General features: G+C 45.0%; 2 protein-coding genes across 2 annotated transcripts; both read left to right on the top strand.

Annotated features, from left to right (window-relative positions):
* The first annotated feature begins 402 nt into the window (after window positions 1-402).
* On the top strand, window positions 403-10,753 carry LOC114911609 (olfactory receptor 1-like). The gene is given in 3 exon segments (XM_029255515.1): window positions 403-835; window positions 1,059-1,318; window positions 9,764-10,753. Coding segments are annotated over 3 exon segments (1,683 nt in total).
* Window positions 10,754-15,499: 4,746 nt separating this feature from the next.
* LOC114911608 (olfactory receptor 1-like) lies at window positions 15,500-16,483 on the top strand. Its single transcript, XM_029255510.1, has one exon. It carries the CDS (start codon window positions 15,500-15,502, stop codon window positions 16,481-16,483), a length of 984 nt encoding a protein of 327 aa, XP_029111343.1.
* The last annotated feature ends 3,345 nt before the right edge of the window (window positions 16,484-19,828 follow it).

Raw genomic sequence — 19,828 nt, 5'->3', positions numbered from 1 at the left:
TGACATAGTTTATATACAAATAAACACACACACACACACACACACATTTTCAGAACCGCTCGTCCCATACGGGGTCGCGGGGAACCGGAGCCTACCCGGCAACACAGGGCGCAAGGCCAGAGGGGGAAGGGGACACACCCAGGACGGGACGCCAGTCCGCCACAAGGCACCCCAAGCGGGACGTGAACCCCAGACCCACTAGAGAGCAGGACTGCGGTCCAACCCACTGCGCCACCGCACCCCCTCACAAATAAACACACTCAACACTATTTAAAGTACGGTGGATGGATATACATGTATGTACATACAAATATATGTATGTAAGTGCATATATGTATTTAGTGATTAAGGACTTTTATAGTTTCAGATCAGCCAAAGCCAAACTGGAAGAATACCTGCACGATGATGTCCAAGAATTCCTCCTCAAATGTTACTGTACGATCTGGATTCTTCTTCATCAGTGGATTTTCTAACATTCCACACAGCAACTATTACCACATTTTCTTGTCTTTTGTTTATGTTGTTACTATGTTGGGAAACTCATTTGGCATGATTATTATTTACAGAGGGCACAGTCTTCACACTCCAAAGTATATGGCTATTTTTAACTTAGCCATCACTGATGTGTGCCAGAGCACTGCACTTATTCCTAATTTGATTAAAACCTTCCTGTTTCATTCACAGGAAATTACTTATGAGGCTTGCTTGGCAAATATGTTTTTTGTGTTTTTCTTCAGCTGTATGCAGTCAACCGCTCTTGTTATTCTGGCATATAATAGATTTGTTGCAGTATGTTTTCCATTGAGGTATCATGCTGTAGTTGGGGGGCGCGGGGGTGCAGTGGGTTGGACTGGGTCCTGCTCTCTGGTGGGTCTGGGGTTCAAGTCCTGCTTGGGGTGCCTTGCGATGGACTGGCGTCCCGTCCTGGGTGTGTCCCCTCCCCCTCCAGCCTTACGCCCTGTGCTGCCGGATTAGGCTCCGGTTCCCCGCGACCCTGCATGGGACAAGCGGGTCAGAAAGTGTGTGTGTGTATCATGCTGTTGTCACAAACATCTCAGTGGGGGTGCTTATCACTATCACGTGGATGTTCAATTCAGCAGTCATGTGTTTCACAGTGGGTTTGATCACCAGACTCTCCTTCTATAAGTCTACAGTGATTGACAGCTACTTCTGTGACAATGGACCAGTGTACAGATTGGCTTGTAATGACTATTCTGTGAACATCATGATGTCTTCTCTTAACATAGTTACATTTATTTCTCTACCACACCTCTCTTCCTTAGAGTGCACTCAGTTACAACATCAAAACCCTGGAAAGGTAACACATGCAAGAGTTCAGATTTTTCCTGTTCCTTAGCCCTTGCACGAGTAATCACACCATACAGAGTTGTTTTACTGGCCAAGTCAGGCAACACAGGGAGGTCTTGCCCCAATAGCATAGGGTAGGGCAACCTTGGCACTAGTCCTACCCTCAACAAGAAGGTCTGGTCACAAACCCAAATGTACACATCAATAGTGATATGCTCATTTTGGTCACCATGTACACAGCGCATGGTGAGCCTGTCCTCCTCATTCCAAAATTCTGGGGGGACTAAGGTTGCCTGCACTAATGTCTGTGAACACCCAGTATCTACAAGACCTACAACAGGCTTCCCATTGAGGTCAACCATAACAACAGGTTGCCTGTTCTGTATAGTTCCTATAGGGGAGGTGGGCCTCATAGCACAAATGAGTATATTTGGTCTTTTTAACTGGACAGAATTGACTTTTATGACCTGGGACACCACAATTAAACCATCACACCAAACTTTATTTCTGGGCTCAGACTTTACACTATCAAGACTAGTGGGTGTCAAGGTCGCGTCAGAGGGAAGCGGCGGACCCAAGTGCAGAGCGATAATCGTGGTGTCTTCGGGGAAATCCAAGAGAGGAGGTCAGAGGACGGGCAAAGGGTCTTCGAGGTGCGAACGTCGTAACAGGGAGGATCCAAAAGGCGAGGTCAGTGTTCAGGCAAGAGGTCGATAATCCGAAGGAGGCAGTAGATCGGGGGAATAAGGGACGGGTTCGGGGAAGGCGTTCAGGAACAGGAGATGGCTGGAGAAGGTCGCTAATGAGGAGGCAGATCAAGGTTCCGCATCAGCTGGTTGTCCGACGCAGCCTTTTATGCTGCGGTCTGCGTTGAGTCACAGGTGTTCCGTGTTGGTCCGAAGGTGTGGGCGTGGCAGTGGGCAAGGTGTTCCTAGGATAATTGGGTTTAACATCAGAACCAGCTCCTTTACACACACCATCAGACTTACCCCTGGCTTGCCAGTCCGGTCACCAGCATAGTGATGGGTCTTGGAGCTTTTGTGGGCTACTACATAGTTCTCCACCAGTTCAGCCGCATCTGCTGCCGTTGCAGGACGACGTTCTTTAACCCAGATCTTCACTTCAGGGTAGAAAACTCGCAAATATTGTTCTAACACCACTACCTCCACGATATCCTCTTTGCTGCTTTGTTCAAACTTGACCCACTTACAGAAGAGATCCTTCAGCCGTACATAGAGTTTTCGGGGGGTCTCCTCAGTGCTGGTTTCCATAGACCTGAACTGTTGATGATAGGTTTCTGGGTTGATTTCATACTTTTTGAGCACTGATTTTTATTTTGTCATAATCCATACTGCTCTCTGACTCCATAGCTGCAAAAGCACTCTGGGCCTTACCCATTATCAATGGAATTAAACAAGTGGTTCAAACTACTTTTGGCTAGCCATAGACTACTGCCAGCCTTTCAAATGTAGTCAGAAAATGTTCAACATCAGAGTCCTCCTGCTTTACCATCTTGGGTTCATAACACCTCACTGCTGTGGACACTGAAGGCCCTGAGACTGGAGCTGGTAGAGGAGTGCTTCCTCACTCCCTCTGTTGTTCCACATCAAGCTGTAACTGTTGCACCTGATGAGACAGGACTTGAAACTGTTGGAACTGATGGGCAGTCTTTCTCTCCATCCATTCATCTCTGACTCTCTGGAAATCCATGAAAGTTTCAAACATCTTTGCAAGTTGCACCATGGCAAGATTACCAGCAGAAGGAAACAAAACTTCTGCAGCACCTTCATCTTCTGCTCCATCTTCTTCCTCCCATCACTTCTCCTCTCTCCTGGGGGCCGTTTACTTCAATGATCACTTCTCTATCAATTCTCTACTCAGTCAGTCCAAACTCCCACTTCTGACACCACACCCGAGCATATGGACAACAGATGGACACAGCAGTGGAGAACTGAAAGAGTTAGACCAAAAATATTTATTTTTCTTTACTTAAAAAAATCTTCAAAACACTTTAACCACAGCCAAATACAAAAATAAACATTAGGTTACAAAAGAAAATAAGGCCCATAGGCAATCCACAGTTCTCTGTGTGAGTACCTGTCTACCTGAGTCTCCTAACTAGTGACCAAATACAAGCTTTACAGCAGTAACTCCGCCCTTCTGGCTACACCAACAGCCTCAACAACTAATTCCAAAATACACACACACACACACACACACACACACATTACCTGAACTGCTTGTCTCATACGGGGTCGCAGGGAACCGGAGCTTACCCGGCAACATAGGGCATAGGGCCGGAGGGGGAGGGGACACAACCAGGACAGGACTCCAGTCCGTCGCAAGGCACCCCAACCGGGACTCGAACCCCAGACCCACTGGAGAGCAGGACCCAGTCCAACCCACTGCGCCACCGCACCCCCCTCCAAAATACACACACACATTTTCAGAACCGCTTGTCCCATCCAGGGTCACGGGGAACCGGAGCCTACCCGGTAACACAGGGCGTAAGGCCGGAGGGGGAGGGGACACACCCAGGACGGGACGCCAGTCCGTCGCAAGGCACCCCAAGCGGGACTCGAACCCCAGACCCACCGGAGAGCAGGACTGTGGTTCAACCCACTGCGCCACCGCACCCCCTCTCCTCCAAAATACATATTCCCCAAAAATAATACTCAACTTAAATACAAAAACATACAAATCATACAAAACATTTGTCTGATAAAAATATCCCTATTTTACAATATATAAAAACATTTATAGGGTGAGGAGCTCAGTCACCCGGGAGGAGCTCGGAGTAGAGCCGCTGCTCCTCCGCATCGAGAGGAGCCAGTTGAGGTGGCTCGGGCATCTGTTCCGGATGCCTCCTGGACGCCTCCCTGGGGAGGTGCTCCGGGCTTGTCCCACTGGGAGGAGGCCTCGGGGCAGACCCAGGACACGTTGGAGAGACTATGTCTCCCGGCTGGCCTGGGAACGCCTTGGGGTTCCCCCAGAGGAACTGGAGGAGGTGTGCGGGGAGAGGGAGGTCTGGAGTACTCTGCTCGGACTGCTGCCCCCGCGACCCGGCCCCGGATAAAAGCGGAGGAAGATGGATGGATGGATGGATAAAAACATTTATCCCATTACACTTCCCAAACATCTCTTTCAAGTTGGTTGTACCCAAGGACTCCCACCTAGATATACCCCAAGTGGTTCACTCCTTCTAGTTTGCAATACAAGCTACCCAGCTAAACAAAATGCCAAGTAGCTGAATGGTAAGCAAAAGATAACAGAAATGATTTTTGAAAACTGCAATAAATGTATTTACTTTTAACAACCAACTGCATGTACCTGTACTTTAATAGAAAAGGAAATGTTAATAGTGAAATGGGAAATGTCTCCTCCGTGAACCGCCACTCCTCCGTGAACCGCCACCTTATCGTGGTGGAGGGGTTTGAGTGCCTGAATGAGTCCAGGAGCTATGTTGTCTGGGGCTACATGCCCCTGGTAGGGTCTCCCATGGCAGACAGGTCCTGGATGACAGACGAGACAAAGCGCGGTTCAAAAACCCCTTATGACGAAAAAATCAAGGCGTCCGTTTACCCCGCCCGGTATGGGGTCACCGGGGCCCCACCCTGGAGCCAGGCCTGGGGGGGGGGCTCGCATGCGAGCGCCTGGTGGCCAGGTCTATGCCCACGGGGCCTGGCCGGGCTCAGCCCGAAGCCACAACGTGGAGCCGCTCTTCGGTGGGCTCACCACCTGCCGGAGAAACCATAAGGGGCCGGTGCGTTGTGATTTGGGCGGTGGTCGGGGCCGAGTGCCCGGCCGACCCAAACCTCGGGCGCCAACTCTGGTTTTTGGGACTTGGAATGTCACCTCACTGGCGGGGAAGGAGCCTGAGCTGGTGCGGGAAGTTGAGAGATACCGTCTAGATATAGTCGGGCTCACTTCCACTCACAGCTTGGGTTCTGGAACCACTCTACTCGATCGAGGGTGGACTCTCCACTATTCTGGCGTTGCCCAAGGTGAGAGGCGGCGGGCTGGTGTGGGCTTATTAATAGCCCCCCAGTTCAGCCGCCATGTGTTGGAGTCTACCCCGGTGAATGAGAGGGTCGTCTCCCTACGCCTTCGGGTCAGGGAACGGTCTCTCACTGTCGTTTGTGCTTATGCGCCTACCGGCAGTGTAGAGTACCCGGCCTTTTTAGAGTCCCTGGGGGGCGTGCTGGAAAGCGCTCCCACTGGGGACTCTGTCGTTCTACTGGGGGACTTTAACGCCCACGTGGGCAGCGACAGTGATACCTGGAGGGGCGTGATTGGGAGGAACGGCCTCCCTGATCTGAACCCGAGCGGTGAGTTGTTATTGGATTTCTGTGCTAGTCGCGGTTTATCCATAACGAACACCATGTTCATGCATAAGGGTGTCCACCAGTGCACTTGGCACCAGGACACCCTAGGTCGGAGGTCGATGATCGACTTTGTAGTCGTTTCTTCTGACCTTCGGCCATATGTCTTGGACACTCGGGTGAAGAGAGGGGCTGAGCTGTCAACTGATCACCACCTGGTGGTGAGTTGGATTCGATGGCGGGGGAAAAAGCTGGACAGACCTGGCAGGCCCAAACGCATAGTGAGGGTCTGTTGGGAACGTTTGGCGGAGGCCCCTGTCAGAGAGGTCTTCAACTCCCACCTCCGACAGAGTTTCAACCAGGTCCCGAGGGAGGTGGGGGACATTGAGTCTGAATGGACTATGTTCCGCTCCTCCATTGTCGGTGCGGCGGTTCGGAGCTGCGGCCATAAGGTCTCCGGTGCCTGTCGCGGCGGCAATCCCCGAACACGGTGGTGGACACCGGAAGTAAGGGATGCCGTCAAGCTGAAGAAGGAGTTCTATCGGGCCTGGCTGGCTCATGGGACTCCTGAAGCAGCTGACAGGTACCGACGGGCCAAACGGAGCGCGGCTCTGGCAGTCGCCGCGGCAAAAACTCGGGCTTGGGAGGAGTTCGGTGAGGCCATGGAGGAAGACTTTCGGTCGGCCTCAAAGAGATTCTGGCAAACCGTCCGGCGACTCAGAGGGGGGAAGCGGTGTTCCACGAACACTGTTTACAGTGGAAGTGGTGCGCTGCTGACCTCAGCTGAGGATGTTCTCGGGCGGTGGAAGGAGTACTTTGAGGATCTCCTCAATCCCTCCGACACGCCTTCCGTAGAGGAAGCTGAGGCTGGGGACTCGGAGGGGGACTCGTCCATTACCCTGGCTGAAGTTGCTGAGGTAGTCAAAAAACTCCTCGGTGGCAAGGCTCCGGGGGTGGATGAGATCCGCCCCGAGTTTCTCAAGTCTCTGGATGTTGTGGGGCTGTCTTGGCTGACACGCCTCTGCAGCATCGCGTGGAGTTCGGGAACGGTGCCTCTGGACTGGCAGACCGGGGTGGTGGTCCCTCTTTTTAAGAAGGGGGACCGGAGATTGTGTTCCAACTACAGGGGGATCACACTCCTTAGCCTCCCTGGGAAAGTCTATGCCAGGGTACTGGAAAGGAGAATCCGACCGATAGTCGAACCTCGGATTCAGGAGGAGCAATGCGGTTTTCGCCCTGGCCGTGGAACACTGGACCAGCTCTATACCCTCACTAGGGTGTTGGAGGGTTCGTGGGAGTTTGCCCAACCAGTCCATATGTGTTTTGTGGACCTGGAGAAGGCATTCGACCGTGTCCCTCGTGGCATCCTGTGGGGGGTGCTTCGGGATTATGGGGTTCGGGGCTCGTTGCTACGGGCTGTTCGTTCCCTGTATGACCGGAGCAGGAGCTTGGTTCGCATTGCCGGCAGTAAGTCAGACCTGTTCCCGGTGCATGTTGGACTCCGCCAGGGCTGCCCTTTGTCACCGATTCTGTTCATTATTTTTATGGACAGAATTTCTAGGCGCAGTCAGGGAACGGAGGGTGTCTGTTTTGGTGGCCGCGAGATCTCGTCTCTGCTTTTTGCGGACGATGTGGTCCTGTTGGCTTCATCAAGTCAAGACTTGCAGCGTGCACTGGGGAGGTTTGCAGCCGAGTGCGAAGCGGCGGGGATGAGAATCAGCACCTCCAAATCCGAGGCCATGGTTCTCAGTCGGAAAAAGGTAGATTGCCCCCTCCGGGTTAGGGGGGAGTTGCTCCCTCAAGTGGAGGAGTTTAAGTATCTCGGGGTCTTGTTCACGAGTGAGGGAAAAATGGAGCGGCAGGTCGACAGACGGATCGGTGCGGCGTCTGCAGTAATGCGGTCATTGTACCGGTCTGTTGTGGTGAAGAGGGAGCTGAGTCGTAAGGCGAAGCTCTCAATTTATCGGTCGATCTACGTTCCTACCCTCACCTATGGTCATGAACTCTGGATCATGACCGAAAGAATGAGATCGCGGATACAAGCGGCAGAAATGAGTTTCCTCCGCAGAGTGGCTGGGCGCACCCTTAGGGATAGGGTGAGGAGCGCAGTCACCCGGGAGGAGCTCGGAGTAGAGCCGCTGCTCCTCCGCATCGAGAGGAGCCAGTTGAGGTGGCTCGGGCATCTGTTCCGGATGCCTCCTGGACGCCTCCCTGGGGAGGTGCTCCGGGCTTGTCCCACTGGGAGGAGGCCTCGGGGCAGACCCAGGACACGTTGGAGAGACTATGTCTCCCGGCTGGCCTGGGAACGCCTTGGGGTTCCCCCAGAGGAACTGGAGGAGGTGTGCGGGGAGAGGGAGGTCTGGAGTGCTCTGCTCGGACTGCTGCCCCCGCGACCCGGCCCCGGATAAAAGCGGAGGAAGATGGATGGATGGATGGATGGATGGAAATGTTAATAGTTAATGACAAACATGGATATCGGTAAGCCTTTCCCAGCACCCAGTCTGATTCAAACAAAAAATGTTAACTGACATACTGACACCAAAATTTACAATATAACAGTACAAAGCGAAATGCATGTGAACAGGCAGCAGCAGCAGCAAGATTCAATATTTTATTGATGGTATTTTTGCCGGCATCTGGCTGAATCTTTGCTACCAGAATGCCCATCACAGCTCAGTATGTGACAGCCCAGATCCAGGAAGGCCCTTTAATTACAGCACAGGCAATATAACTGAAAAGATACGTTAAGTGACCTGTCATGAAAGATTCCACAGCACTTAGCAAGAATTCATAGAGGAGGTTAGTGATAGGAAGTTGAGCAACTATGAAGGGACTGATGGATATGTTCTGCTCACTAAATAGTTGAAAGATAAGGAGTATGATCTAAACTGCAGGGGCTTTGCAGGGAAGTGCAGGAAAGATAGGCTTTGTGAATAATAAGAGCAGGGGAAACCAACAAAATTGTTACTGAGGCCATGGAAGAGACGTCAAGATGGTATAAATTGATCAGCAGCCTATGTTGCACTGGTTTTAAGAAGCAGCTCACTTTTAGGGTTGTAAAGACAGATACTGAATCCTAGGAGATATACTGAAATGTGCCCATGTACCAAGCACAGTGTGGAAATACACTATAGGGCCAGAAGTATTTGAACACCACTCCTAATTATTGACCTCAAGCTTCAGCCATTGACAAACACTGGCTGTAGAATAGCTTGTTCTAACGACCTCCGCAACTTTAAACATGCCATTTTCATAGGATGCCACCTTTGCCCCAAGTCAGTTCATGAAATATGCTCTGCTACATCTGCCCCAGTTGACTGTAAGTGCTATTGTTGTGAACTGGAAGCATCTAGGAGCAAAAACAGCTCAGCCACAAAGCAGCCAGAAGAACATCCTTTGAATGGTGGCTGACAATGCAATTCCAAAGGAACTTATACATCTTGAGTACTGCCAGAGTCCTTACTTTCAACACAGAAAACCAAAACCCTAGATTCAAAGCAGAAGAGTTAACCAGGCAGTAATTCTGACCTTAAATGGAAAATTTAAAAAAATTCAATTACACTGTCATTCTTTTACTGTGATGTCATACAAGTGGACTTATTCAGAGTGCCATGCATAAAAGCCATGGAGTTGTTTGCAAATCCACTATTAGGTTTTAGGTTACATTGAAGATGACTCCACCAAAATAAATATTTAGCTATCAGGAAACAGGCAATAATATACAATCGGATGACTGGTTAATACAGAAAAAACAATTAGTAACTTGTGAGACTAAGATGTTATGGTGAGTATTGTGAATGCTTTGAAATATACATTTAAATGTATTTCTGATTAAGGTTTTATTTATCATACATTTTTTTGATTATATACTTTACAGGTGAACTTTTTCATATGTCTTCTTAATATTCTTCAATTTCATGTTCAATTTTAGTCAGTCAATTTTGATCAGCAATAAAAAGGCTTTTATAGGTACTCAGCCCCATTGTTATAAAAACATTATCATTTAAATCAAGATTTACACAAAATTTACATGTGGCTGAAAAAAATATTCAGCTCCACATTTCCCTTGTGGTTGATAATTGCAGATAACATGATAAATTTTATACTTATAGGTCTGAAAAAGTTGAAGCCAGAGGAAAATGAGTGTCATGTTTTCCAAGAATTCCTCCTCAAATGTTATTGTGCGACCTGCATTCTTCTTCATCAGTGGATTTTCTAACATTCCATATAGCAACTACTACTACATTTTCTTGTCTTTTGTTTATGTTGTTTCAATGCTGTGAAACTCATTTGTCATGATTATTATTTACACAGACCGCAGTCTTCACACCCCAAAGTATATGGCTATTTTTAACTTAGCCATCGCTGATGTGTGCCAGAGCACTGCACTTATTCCTAATTTGATTAAAACCTTTCTCTTCGATTCACAGGAAATTACTTATGAGGCTTGCTTGGCAAATTTGTTTTTTGTGTTTTTCTTCAGCTGTATGCAATCAACCACTCTTGTTATTCTGGCATACGATAGATTTGTTGCAATATGTTTTCCACTGAGGTATCATGCTGTTGTCACAAACATCTCAATGGGAGTGCTTATCACTGTCACATGGACATTCAATTCAGCAGTCATGTCTTTCACAGTGGGTTTGATCACTAGACTTTCCTTCTGTGAGTCTACAGTGATTGACAGCTTCTTTTGTGACCATGGACCATTATACAGATTGGCTTGTAATGACTATTCTCTGAACATCATGATGGCTTATTTTAACATAGCTACATTCATCTTTCTACCTCTAACTTTAATTGGATTGTCATACATCTGTATTTTGGTGGCGCTATTTAAAATCACGTCATGGGAAGGGCGTTTAAAAGCCTTTAAAACCTGCTTTTCCCACTTGACATTGGTGTCTATATTTTACATTCCCGTAGTGGGTACTTACATAACTGCTTTGACTGTTTCCATCCACCGCAATGCCCGAATAATCAATACATCACTATCATACTCATTACCTCCAATGATTAATCCCATTGTGTATTCACTGAATACTGCAGACATCAAGGAGTTTGCCAAAAAAATTTTCAGATCAACTAGATGCAATAGAATTGCAACTGCTTTAGAAAAATAATATCATAATTCATCATCCTTTTTGTACTGCATGAAAACAGTGTATGTTCTGATTCCAAGTTGTGACATTTTTCTTTCTTTGTCTTTCATCTTTCTCTTTCATTCCAAAGAAAGACACCCCAAAAAGTAGGCAGTTTTGGGATACTAGGAATAGACACCCTTAAAATATGCAATGTCACAGATGGTGTTTCAGTGATTTATTAAATGTACAGAATCCATGTTAGATCGTTGCTTCTAATCAGGAGTGATAAAATCTGCTTGAAGTTTAATTTATTGATATCCTGAAGAAGTTTTGTATAAGTCTGAGATGTCTTGTTCTGCACTTTCCTGTATTTGCACTCATCTGTTAGTAACACATTGCACTATGTGCTGTATGTAGCACGGAGGTCCAAGAGAAACAAACTTTCGTTCTCCTCTATGTGTGACAAACCTACAGGTGGAGTGACATTAAAGTTCACTTTGAGTTTGAGATGAGTATATAGTCTAGACTTAATGAAGAGCATATTTTTTTATTAAAATATACCACCAATTCCAAAAAAGATGAGACAGTCAAGTGTTTAGGACTAATAATGATGTGACAGGTAATAATGATGTAATGTAAAATGTAAGTTGAAATAACAAGGTGATGTGAAACAGGTGAGGCAATTATGTTACACTATATAATGAGCCACCCAAAAAAGCCTAGTCCTTCCTAATTTTTTGGAAATGGGGTAGCATTTGAAAGCTTTGGTGTGGTTTTATATAAAGAATGACAGGCAATATAAAACTTGCCCCCCCCCAAAAAAAATCACCCTAATATGTGTACAGTGTACTTATATTTGAAATAGAGATACAGATATTATATATGATAGTTGTATTGATATATAACTATTTTATATATATTAGATATAATAGTATGGTATGAGGGGGGCGCGGTGGTGCAGTGGGTTGGACCGGGTCCTGCTCTCTGGTGGGTCTGGGGTTCGAGTCCTGCTTGGGGTGCCTTGCGGCGGACTGGCATCCCATCCTGGGTGTGTCCCCTCCCCCTCTGGCCTTACGCCCTGTGTTGCCGGGTAGGCTCCGGCTCCCCGCGACCCTGTATGGGACAAGCGGTTCAGAAACTGTGTGTGTGTGTGTAGTATAGTATGGATATAACTATAGTATAGATATATCTACATGTCTAACTTTCATATAACTATAAATAATACAACTTTATGGTAATATAACTATATATTATATATAGTTACAATATATACATATAGATATAATAAGAAATTTGACCTGGGTGTAGACAGGCAATTAAATTGCATGTTGATTTTTACATTCATATATGCAAATTTTTCCACAATCTATGTTAATTTTGTATTTTGTCTAGCGCTGTTGTTTCAGCCTCAATAAACACTTGGTTTCACTAGAAATCTTATAGTGTAATTTATTTCTTAACTGAAAAAAAGCATTGACCACCATTACACAAAACCCCACAGACCACAGCACTAAGCTCAGATTTAACCGAGCAAACTCCACACCAACTGAGCAGGGATTAAACCCACATTCTCTCACACCACCCCTATGCTGTGAGACAGCAGCACTCCTTGCTGTGCCACCGTGCTGCCCTAACACATACCCTGAACACAACTCAAGAAATAACAGAGTGGCAATTGATGGATGATATAGACAGGCCAACATCACTGAGACAGTCCAAAGGTCAAACAATGCCCCATTATCTAAAACATCTAAACAGCTCACCTTTTTCAAGCTTATACCACACCCTCAAGGAGGGGTGGAAGAGCAAATGCCCTAAGGGCACAGATATCAGTTCAGATTCCCCAGACTGACCAGGCAACATACACACACATTGTCTGAAACTGCGTGTCCCAAGAAGGGTCGCAATGAGCTACACAGGCAACACAGGATGCATGGCTGGAGCGAGGAGGTGAAACACCTAGGACGGGGTGCCAGCTGGTTGCAGGGCACCCTAAGTAGGACTCAAACCCCAGACCCACCAGGGAGTGAGACCCAGCCAAGCCTGTTGGGCCACTGTGCCCGCCCCCAAGACAACATTGTATACACTTGAGCTTTAATCATACAAACATGTGTGAAAAAACTGAAATATAAAGACAAAATAGCAAGCAAGCTGAAGGGATGCAGTGGGTCTCGATAAATACAGTCCAGCCGATGTTGCTCACAAACCTAGTCAGTCACCAGACAACCCTGATCATAATTCCCTTCACTCTGGTGTAAAAGCAGCCATAAAAGGCACTTGTACAAGGTCACAAAACACACAACAAACACAACTGGTGAACCATTAAATGCACAGAACCCAAACAAATCTACATGTGTCTCAGCAGAGCTATTTAAAAACTTTCCCAGCAGCCTTTGCAGGTCCAAGTCTACCAGTCTACAAGTTCTCCTAAACTACAAATCCCCTCGAGGCAAGAACAAAAATACATGGCCTGGACTGGTTGGCTCTCTTCCTGCTAACCAGTAAAACATGCAACTCGCCACGGTGCCTGGGGTTCTCAGTCATGCCTGGTGGGATTATTTGCTCCACCACACTGCTTCAACTTCAATTTCTGGCTTCCATGTGAGGGCCAGGGTTCCTGTCAGTCAACACTAGGAATAAAGCATGGTCATTACACACCCACTCAAATCTCATACACCAGCTGGCTGTAAGGAAGGCTAATTCCTCTTTGCAGTTTAGTAGCCAGCAGTGCCTGTCCATGCATTTTACTTTGGTCAAGGTCTCCACCAAGCTGCTAAGCTTTCTCCCTGTCCAGAATGACATCTGAAGACCTCTTCTACCAGTAATAGAGACTGCCAAGTAACAACAGTTCTGCCCATTTCAATACCCACCCAATTTCCCATTATGTACCTGCAAATAATTCCCACTAATTATGTCTATTCTTTCATTCATCCATTTTCTTGCCCGCTTGTCCTTCTAGGGTCACGGTGGCAACAGGGAGGGCACAGAGGCCCGTACACCCCTGTCCCTCGCAACTTCCTCCAGCTCAACCCAGGGGAATCCTCAGCCGCTCCCAGGCTGACTGGGAGATATAATCCCTCCAGCGGATCCTGGGCTGATCTCCAGCCCTCGTCCCAGTTTGCCGTGAATGGTATACCTCCAAAGGTGGTGCCCAGGGGGTATCCTTAGCAGATGCTCGAACCACCTCAGCTGGCTTCTCTCAATGTGGAGGAGTAGCAGCTCTACTCTGAGTTTCTCCCAGATGTCCGAACTCTTCACCCTGTCCCTGAGAATGATTCCCAACACCTTGCAGAGAAAACTTGTTTCATCGGCTTGTATCCGTGATCTTATTCTCTTCCTGCCAACCAATAAAACATGCAACTTGCAACAGTACTTGGGGTTCTCAGTCATGCCTGGTGGGATGATCTGCTCCACCACAGTCCTCCAACTTCAGTTACTGGTTTCCATCTGAGGACCAGGGTTCCTGTAAGTCAACACTGGGAATAAAGTATGGTCATTAAACACCCAGACTAGCTACTCAGATCTCACACACCACCAGAGTGTAAGGAAGGTCAGTTCTTTTTTGCAGTTTAGTAGCCAGCAGTGCCTGTCCACATACTTTGCCTTGGTCAAGGTCTCCACTATGCTGCTAAGCTTTCTCCCTGTTGAGAATGAGGTCTGAAGACCCTGTCCACCAGTAACAGAAACTGACATGTAACAACAGATCTGTCCAGTTCAGGACTCACCCAATTTCAACCTGCAAATAATTTCCATTAATTACACACACACACACACACACACACACACACAAACACACACACAAACACACACACACACACAGAACCGCTTGTCCCTTACGGGGTCACGGGGAACCGGAGCCTACCCGGCAACACAGGGCGTAAGGCCGGAGGGGGAAGGGGACACACCCAGGACGGGACGCCAGTCCACCGCAAGGCACCCCAAGCGGGACTCAAACCCCAGACCCCCCGGAGAGCAAGACTGCGGTCCAACCCACTGCGCCACCGCATCCCCTGTCACCAGAATAACGTACTTTAAATGGTGTCTGACTGCAATTCCAAAGGTACTTATACCACTTGAGAACTGTCAGAGTCCTTATTTTCAAAATACAAAACCAAAACCCTACATTCAGGGCAGAAGATAAAACACAGCAGTAAGTCTGACTTTAAATGGAAAATGAGGAAAAAAAAAATCAATTAAACTGCCATTCTTTTACTGTGATGTCATGCAAGTGGACTTATTCAGGGTGCCATGCATAAAAGCCATGAAGTTCTTTGCAAGTCCACTGTTAACTTGTAGGTTACGTTGAAGTTGACTCCACCAAAATAAGATCTTTGCTTTGTGGAAATAGGCAATAAGATTCTATCGGATGACTGGTTTATACAGAAAAAATTTATTACTACCTTGTGAGACTAAGTGAGATGTTATGGTGAGTACTGTAAATGCTTTGAAATATACTTCTAAATGTATTTCTGATTAAGATTTTATTTATCATTCATTATTTCTGATTATATACTTTACAAGTGAATTTCTTGGTATAAATTCTTAATATTCCTCTAAAATGTCATGTACAATTTTAGTCAGTCAATTTTGATCAGAGATGAAAAGGCTTTTATAAGTACTCAGTCCCATTATTATAAAAACATTATCATTTAAATAACCATTTATACAAAATTTACATTTGGTTGAAAAAAGCACTCAGCACCACGTTTCCCTTGTGGTTGATATTTGAAGATAACATGATAAATTTTATACTTCGTAGTCTGAAAAAGTTGAAGCCAGAGGAAGATGAGTGCCATGTTTTCCAAGAATTCCTCCTTGAATGTGCCTCTGCGACCTGCATTCTTTTTCATCAGTGGATTTTCTAACATTCCACATAGCAACTACTACTACATTTTCTTGTCTTTTGTTTATGTTGTTACCATGCTGGGAAACTTATTTGTCATGATTATTATTTACAGAGGGCACAGTCTTCACACCCCAAAGTATATGGCTATTTTTAACTTAGCCATCGCTGATGTGTGCCAGAGCACTGCACTTATTCCTAATTTGATTAAAACCTTTCTCTTTGATTCACAGGAAATTACTTATGAGGCTTGCTTGGCAAATATGTTTTTTGTATTTTTCTTCAGCTGTATGCAGTCAACCACTCTTGTTATTCTGGCATACGATAGATTTGTTGCAATATGTTTTCCACTGAGGTATCATGCTGTTGTCACAAACATCTCAATGGGAGTGCTTATCACTGTCACATGGACATTCAATTCAGCAGTCATGTCTTTCACAGTGGTTTTGATTAACAGACTTTCCTTCTGTAAGTCTACAGTGATTGACAGCTTCTTTTGTGATTATGGACCAGTATACAGATTGGCTTGTAATGACTATTCTCTGAACATCATCATGGCTTATTTGAACATTGCTATATTCATTTTTCTACCACTAACTCTAATTGGATTGTCATACATCTGTATTTTGGTGGCACTATTTAAAATCACGTCATGGGAAGGGCGTTTAAAAGCCTGTAAAACCTGCTTTTCCCACTTGACATTGGTGTCAATATTTTACATTCCGACAGCGTGTACTTACATAACTGCTATGACTGTCTCCATCCACCGCAATGCCAAAATAATCAATACATCACTGTCATACTCATTACCTCCAATGATTAACCCCATTGTGTATTCACTGAATACTGCAGACATCAAGGAGTTTGCCAAAAAAACATTCAGAGCAAATAGACTCAATAGAATTCCACCTGCTTTAGAAGAATAATCTCATCATTCATCATCCTTTTTGTACTGCATAAAAACAATGTATATTTACATTCCAAGGTAAGCAACACTTTTATTTCTTTGTTTTTCATCTTTCTGTATTATTCAAAAGAATGACACCCCAAAAAGTAGGCAGTCTTGGGGCACTAGGAATAGACACCCTTAAAATATCCATTGATAAAGATGGTATTTCAATGATGTAAAAACAACAGCTTTTTTAAATTTGAAGAATCCATGTTAAATCATTGCTTCTAATCAGGAGCGCTAAAATGTGCTTGAAGTTTAATTTATTGCTGTGCTGAACAAGTTTTGTAGAAGTCTGAGGTGTCTTATCTTGCACTATCCTGCATTTGACCTCATCTATTGGTAACACACTGCATTATATGTTATCTGTAGCACGGAGGTCCAAGAGAAAAAATTTTATTCTCCTCTATGTGTGACTAAGCTGTAGGTGGAGTGACAATAACACTCACTTTGATTCTGACATGAGCAGATAGTCTAGACTTAATGAAGAACATATTCTTTGATCAAAATACAACACCAGTTGCCAAAAACTAGGGACACTATGGAAAATGCTAAAACAACATAAAACAAAGAGGAATGATTTGTAAATTTACCTTGATTTGTAATCAAACAATAACAGTATCAAGACAAGGCATTTCACGTTTTACCAAATCCGCTGCATTTTTCTTGAAGATATACGTTTATTCTGAAATTAATTAAAAATCCAACGTGCAACATGTTCCAAAAAAGTTGTGACAGTCAGGTGTTTAGGACTAATAATTATAAGTTGAAATAACAAGGTGTTCTGAAACAGGTGAAATCATGCTTTACTGTACAATGAGCCTGCATTAAATATATATAAAGACCTAGTCCTTCCTAACTTTTTAGAATTGGGGTTGTATTTGAAAGCTTTGGTGTGGTTTTGTGTAGAGAATGACAAGCTATATAAAACTTTCTTCTGAAAAACAATCATCCAAATACTGTATGTATACAACGTGCTTATATTTGAAATAGCTGAAGTTTAATGTTTCTTTATATTATGAGACAAGCGTCCTTTTAAGACAACCATTTAATATGTTCTGTGCCTTAAGTCTTTACGGTTTTTAATTTCTTACCAAAGCACTTACTTTGTCTAATATGCAGGAATCTGGGTTGAACTACCAAAAATACATATTGTGGTATGAAGCACCATAGATTTGGATAGGGTGAAGAAGGATGCAGAGACAACATTCACTTAATTTTATTTGAACACTAACACACAAAGAAACGATGCTCTCAGTCCAAAGTGCTTGACTCCTCCAGGATGTGCACCTCAAAGCAGTCTTCCCAACCTACACAGTGCCCCTAGACTGTCATCCAGCATCCTCCCAAACATGGTCACCCCATCATTTCCCCGAGAAGTGCCCCCAGTGGTTGCACACCCATATTTCACATTTTTCCCAAAATGCAACTATTTACACCAAACACATCTTCCCACCTAAACACAGTAACACGGGTTGTTACAATATTTCAAATTGCTTGTTGTTTCACACAGTACTAAAAATAAGGCATCTAAAGTCTATATCTTTTTTGTAGTTCTTCTGTTGAGGGGGGCACGGTGACATAGCAGGTTTGGCCTATGCCTGCTCTCTGGTGGGTCTGAGGTTTGAATTCTGCTTGAGGTTCCTTGTGATGGACTGGCATCCCATCCTGGGTGTGTCCCCTCCCCCTCCAGCCCTGTACCCTGTGTTGTCGGGTTAGGCTCCACTCCAGTCTGCCACAACCCCGCTTGGGACAAGCAGCTTCAGACAGTGTGTGTGTGTGTGTGTGTGTGTGTGTGTGTGTGTGTGAGTGTGTGAGTGAGTGTGAGTGAGTGAGAGTAAGTAAGTAAGTCTTGTCTTTCTCTTGTTTCCAGTTGAAAACTATCGTTTTGAATGAGCACATAGAAACTTATGCCAGTCCATCACAAGGCACCCCAAGCAGGGCTCAAACCCCAGGCCCACCAGAGAGCAGGACCCAGTTAAGCCCGCTGGGCCACTGCACCCCCTCTTGAGGTTTCATCTTAATTTTTTTTTTAATGACCATGACCTAAATCCCAAATTCACTTGTATCTACTCAGGACAGACATCAGTTTTGTACTTTGAGGAGCATATAATCTGAGGAGTAATGTAAAGAAGACATAAACATCAAGAGTGGGACTTGACATTAAACAAAGTATACAAGCATTCTATAGATGAAGGAGAATCGCTGAAGAAATGGCATGATCAATGTGACCTTAGTTAATTTCATCATGCACCAGATGAAAAAGAGGCTGAGACTTTACAAAAGTAGTCTTACAACAACGCAGAACAAACAGTACTCACTGAAATGTTAAATATGAAACAGGACGAATGTATAAACTATTAAAGTACGTCTGTAATTAGGTTTCAATCATTGTTTACTTCTTGTAACCTGTTTACCTCACACCTCTGGAAAATGCAACTTATTCATCACCTTTAAAACTTTTTACTGATAATTTGCTAATGGTAACACACTTACAGTTGAATTTACATGATGTACCACTTTATAGACATAGGAGGCCTGTGTGTAGACAGGCATTTATATTGCATGTTTATTTTCACATTCATTTATTCTAATTTTTCACAATTTCATTTAATTTTGTGTTCTGTATAGTGCTGTTCTTTCAGTCTCAATAAACACTTGATTTCACTCGAAATCTTTGTGTCATTTATTTCTTAGCAGAGCAAAGCATTGACCACCATTACACAAAACCCCACAGAGTACGGCACTAAGCTCAGACTTAACCGACAGCAAATAATACAACTTGACAGGCCTGATTTGTTTTAGCTCATACTGAAAACCCGATTATTGATTAATAAACCAAACAGAACATAACTCAAGAAATTATATAGTGGACACAGCTCAAGAAAAAAATAGAGTAGCAGTTGATGGATGATACTGAAAAGACCAATAGCACTGAGACAGTCCGAAGATCACACATTGCCCTGTTGTCTCAAACCTCTAAACAACTCACCTTTCTGAAGCTTATGCCACACCCACAAAGAGGGGCAAAGGAGCAAATGCCCTGAGGGCAGAGATATCAGTTCAGATAACCCAGACTGGCCAGGCAACATAGGGTACACTTCAAAGGCTAAAACTTAATTCTTACAAACATGTTTGTAAAAACATAAATATAAAAACAAGATAACATGCAAGCTGAGGGGATGCAGTGGGTCTCGATAAAAACAGCTCAGCCAATGTTGACCACAAACCGAGTCAGTCACCATACAATCCTGATAACAATTCCCTGCATTCTCGTATAAAAGTAGCCATGAAAGGCACTCGTAAAAGGCAAGAAAACAAA

This window comes from Scleropages formosus, chromosome 10 (genome assembly GCF_900964775.1).
Source record: "Scleropages formosus chromosome 10, fSclFor1.1, whole genome shotgun sequence".
Taxonomy (NCBI): Eukaryota; Metazoa; Chordata; class Actinopteri; order Osteoglossiformes; family Osteoglossidae; genus Scleropages; species Scleropages formosus.
Note: the sequence above shows the minus strand (reverse complement) of the source record. Positions and strands in the feature narration are given on the sequence as shown.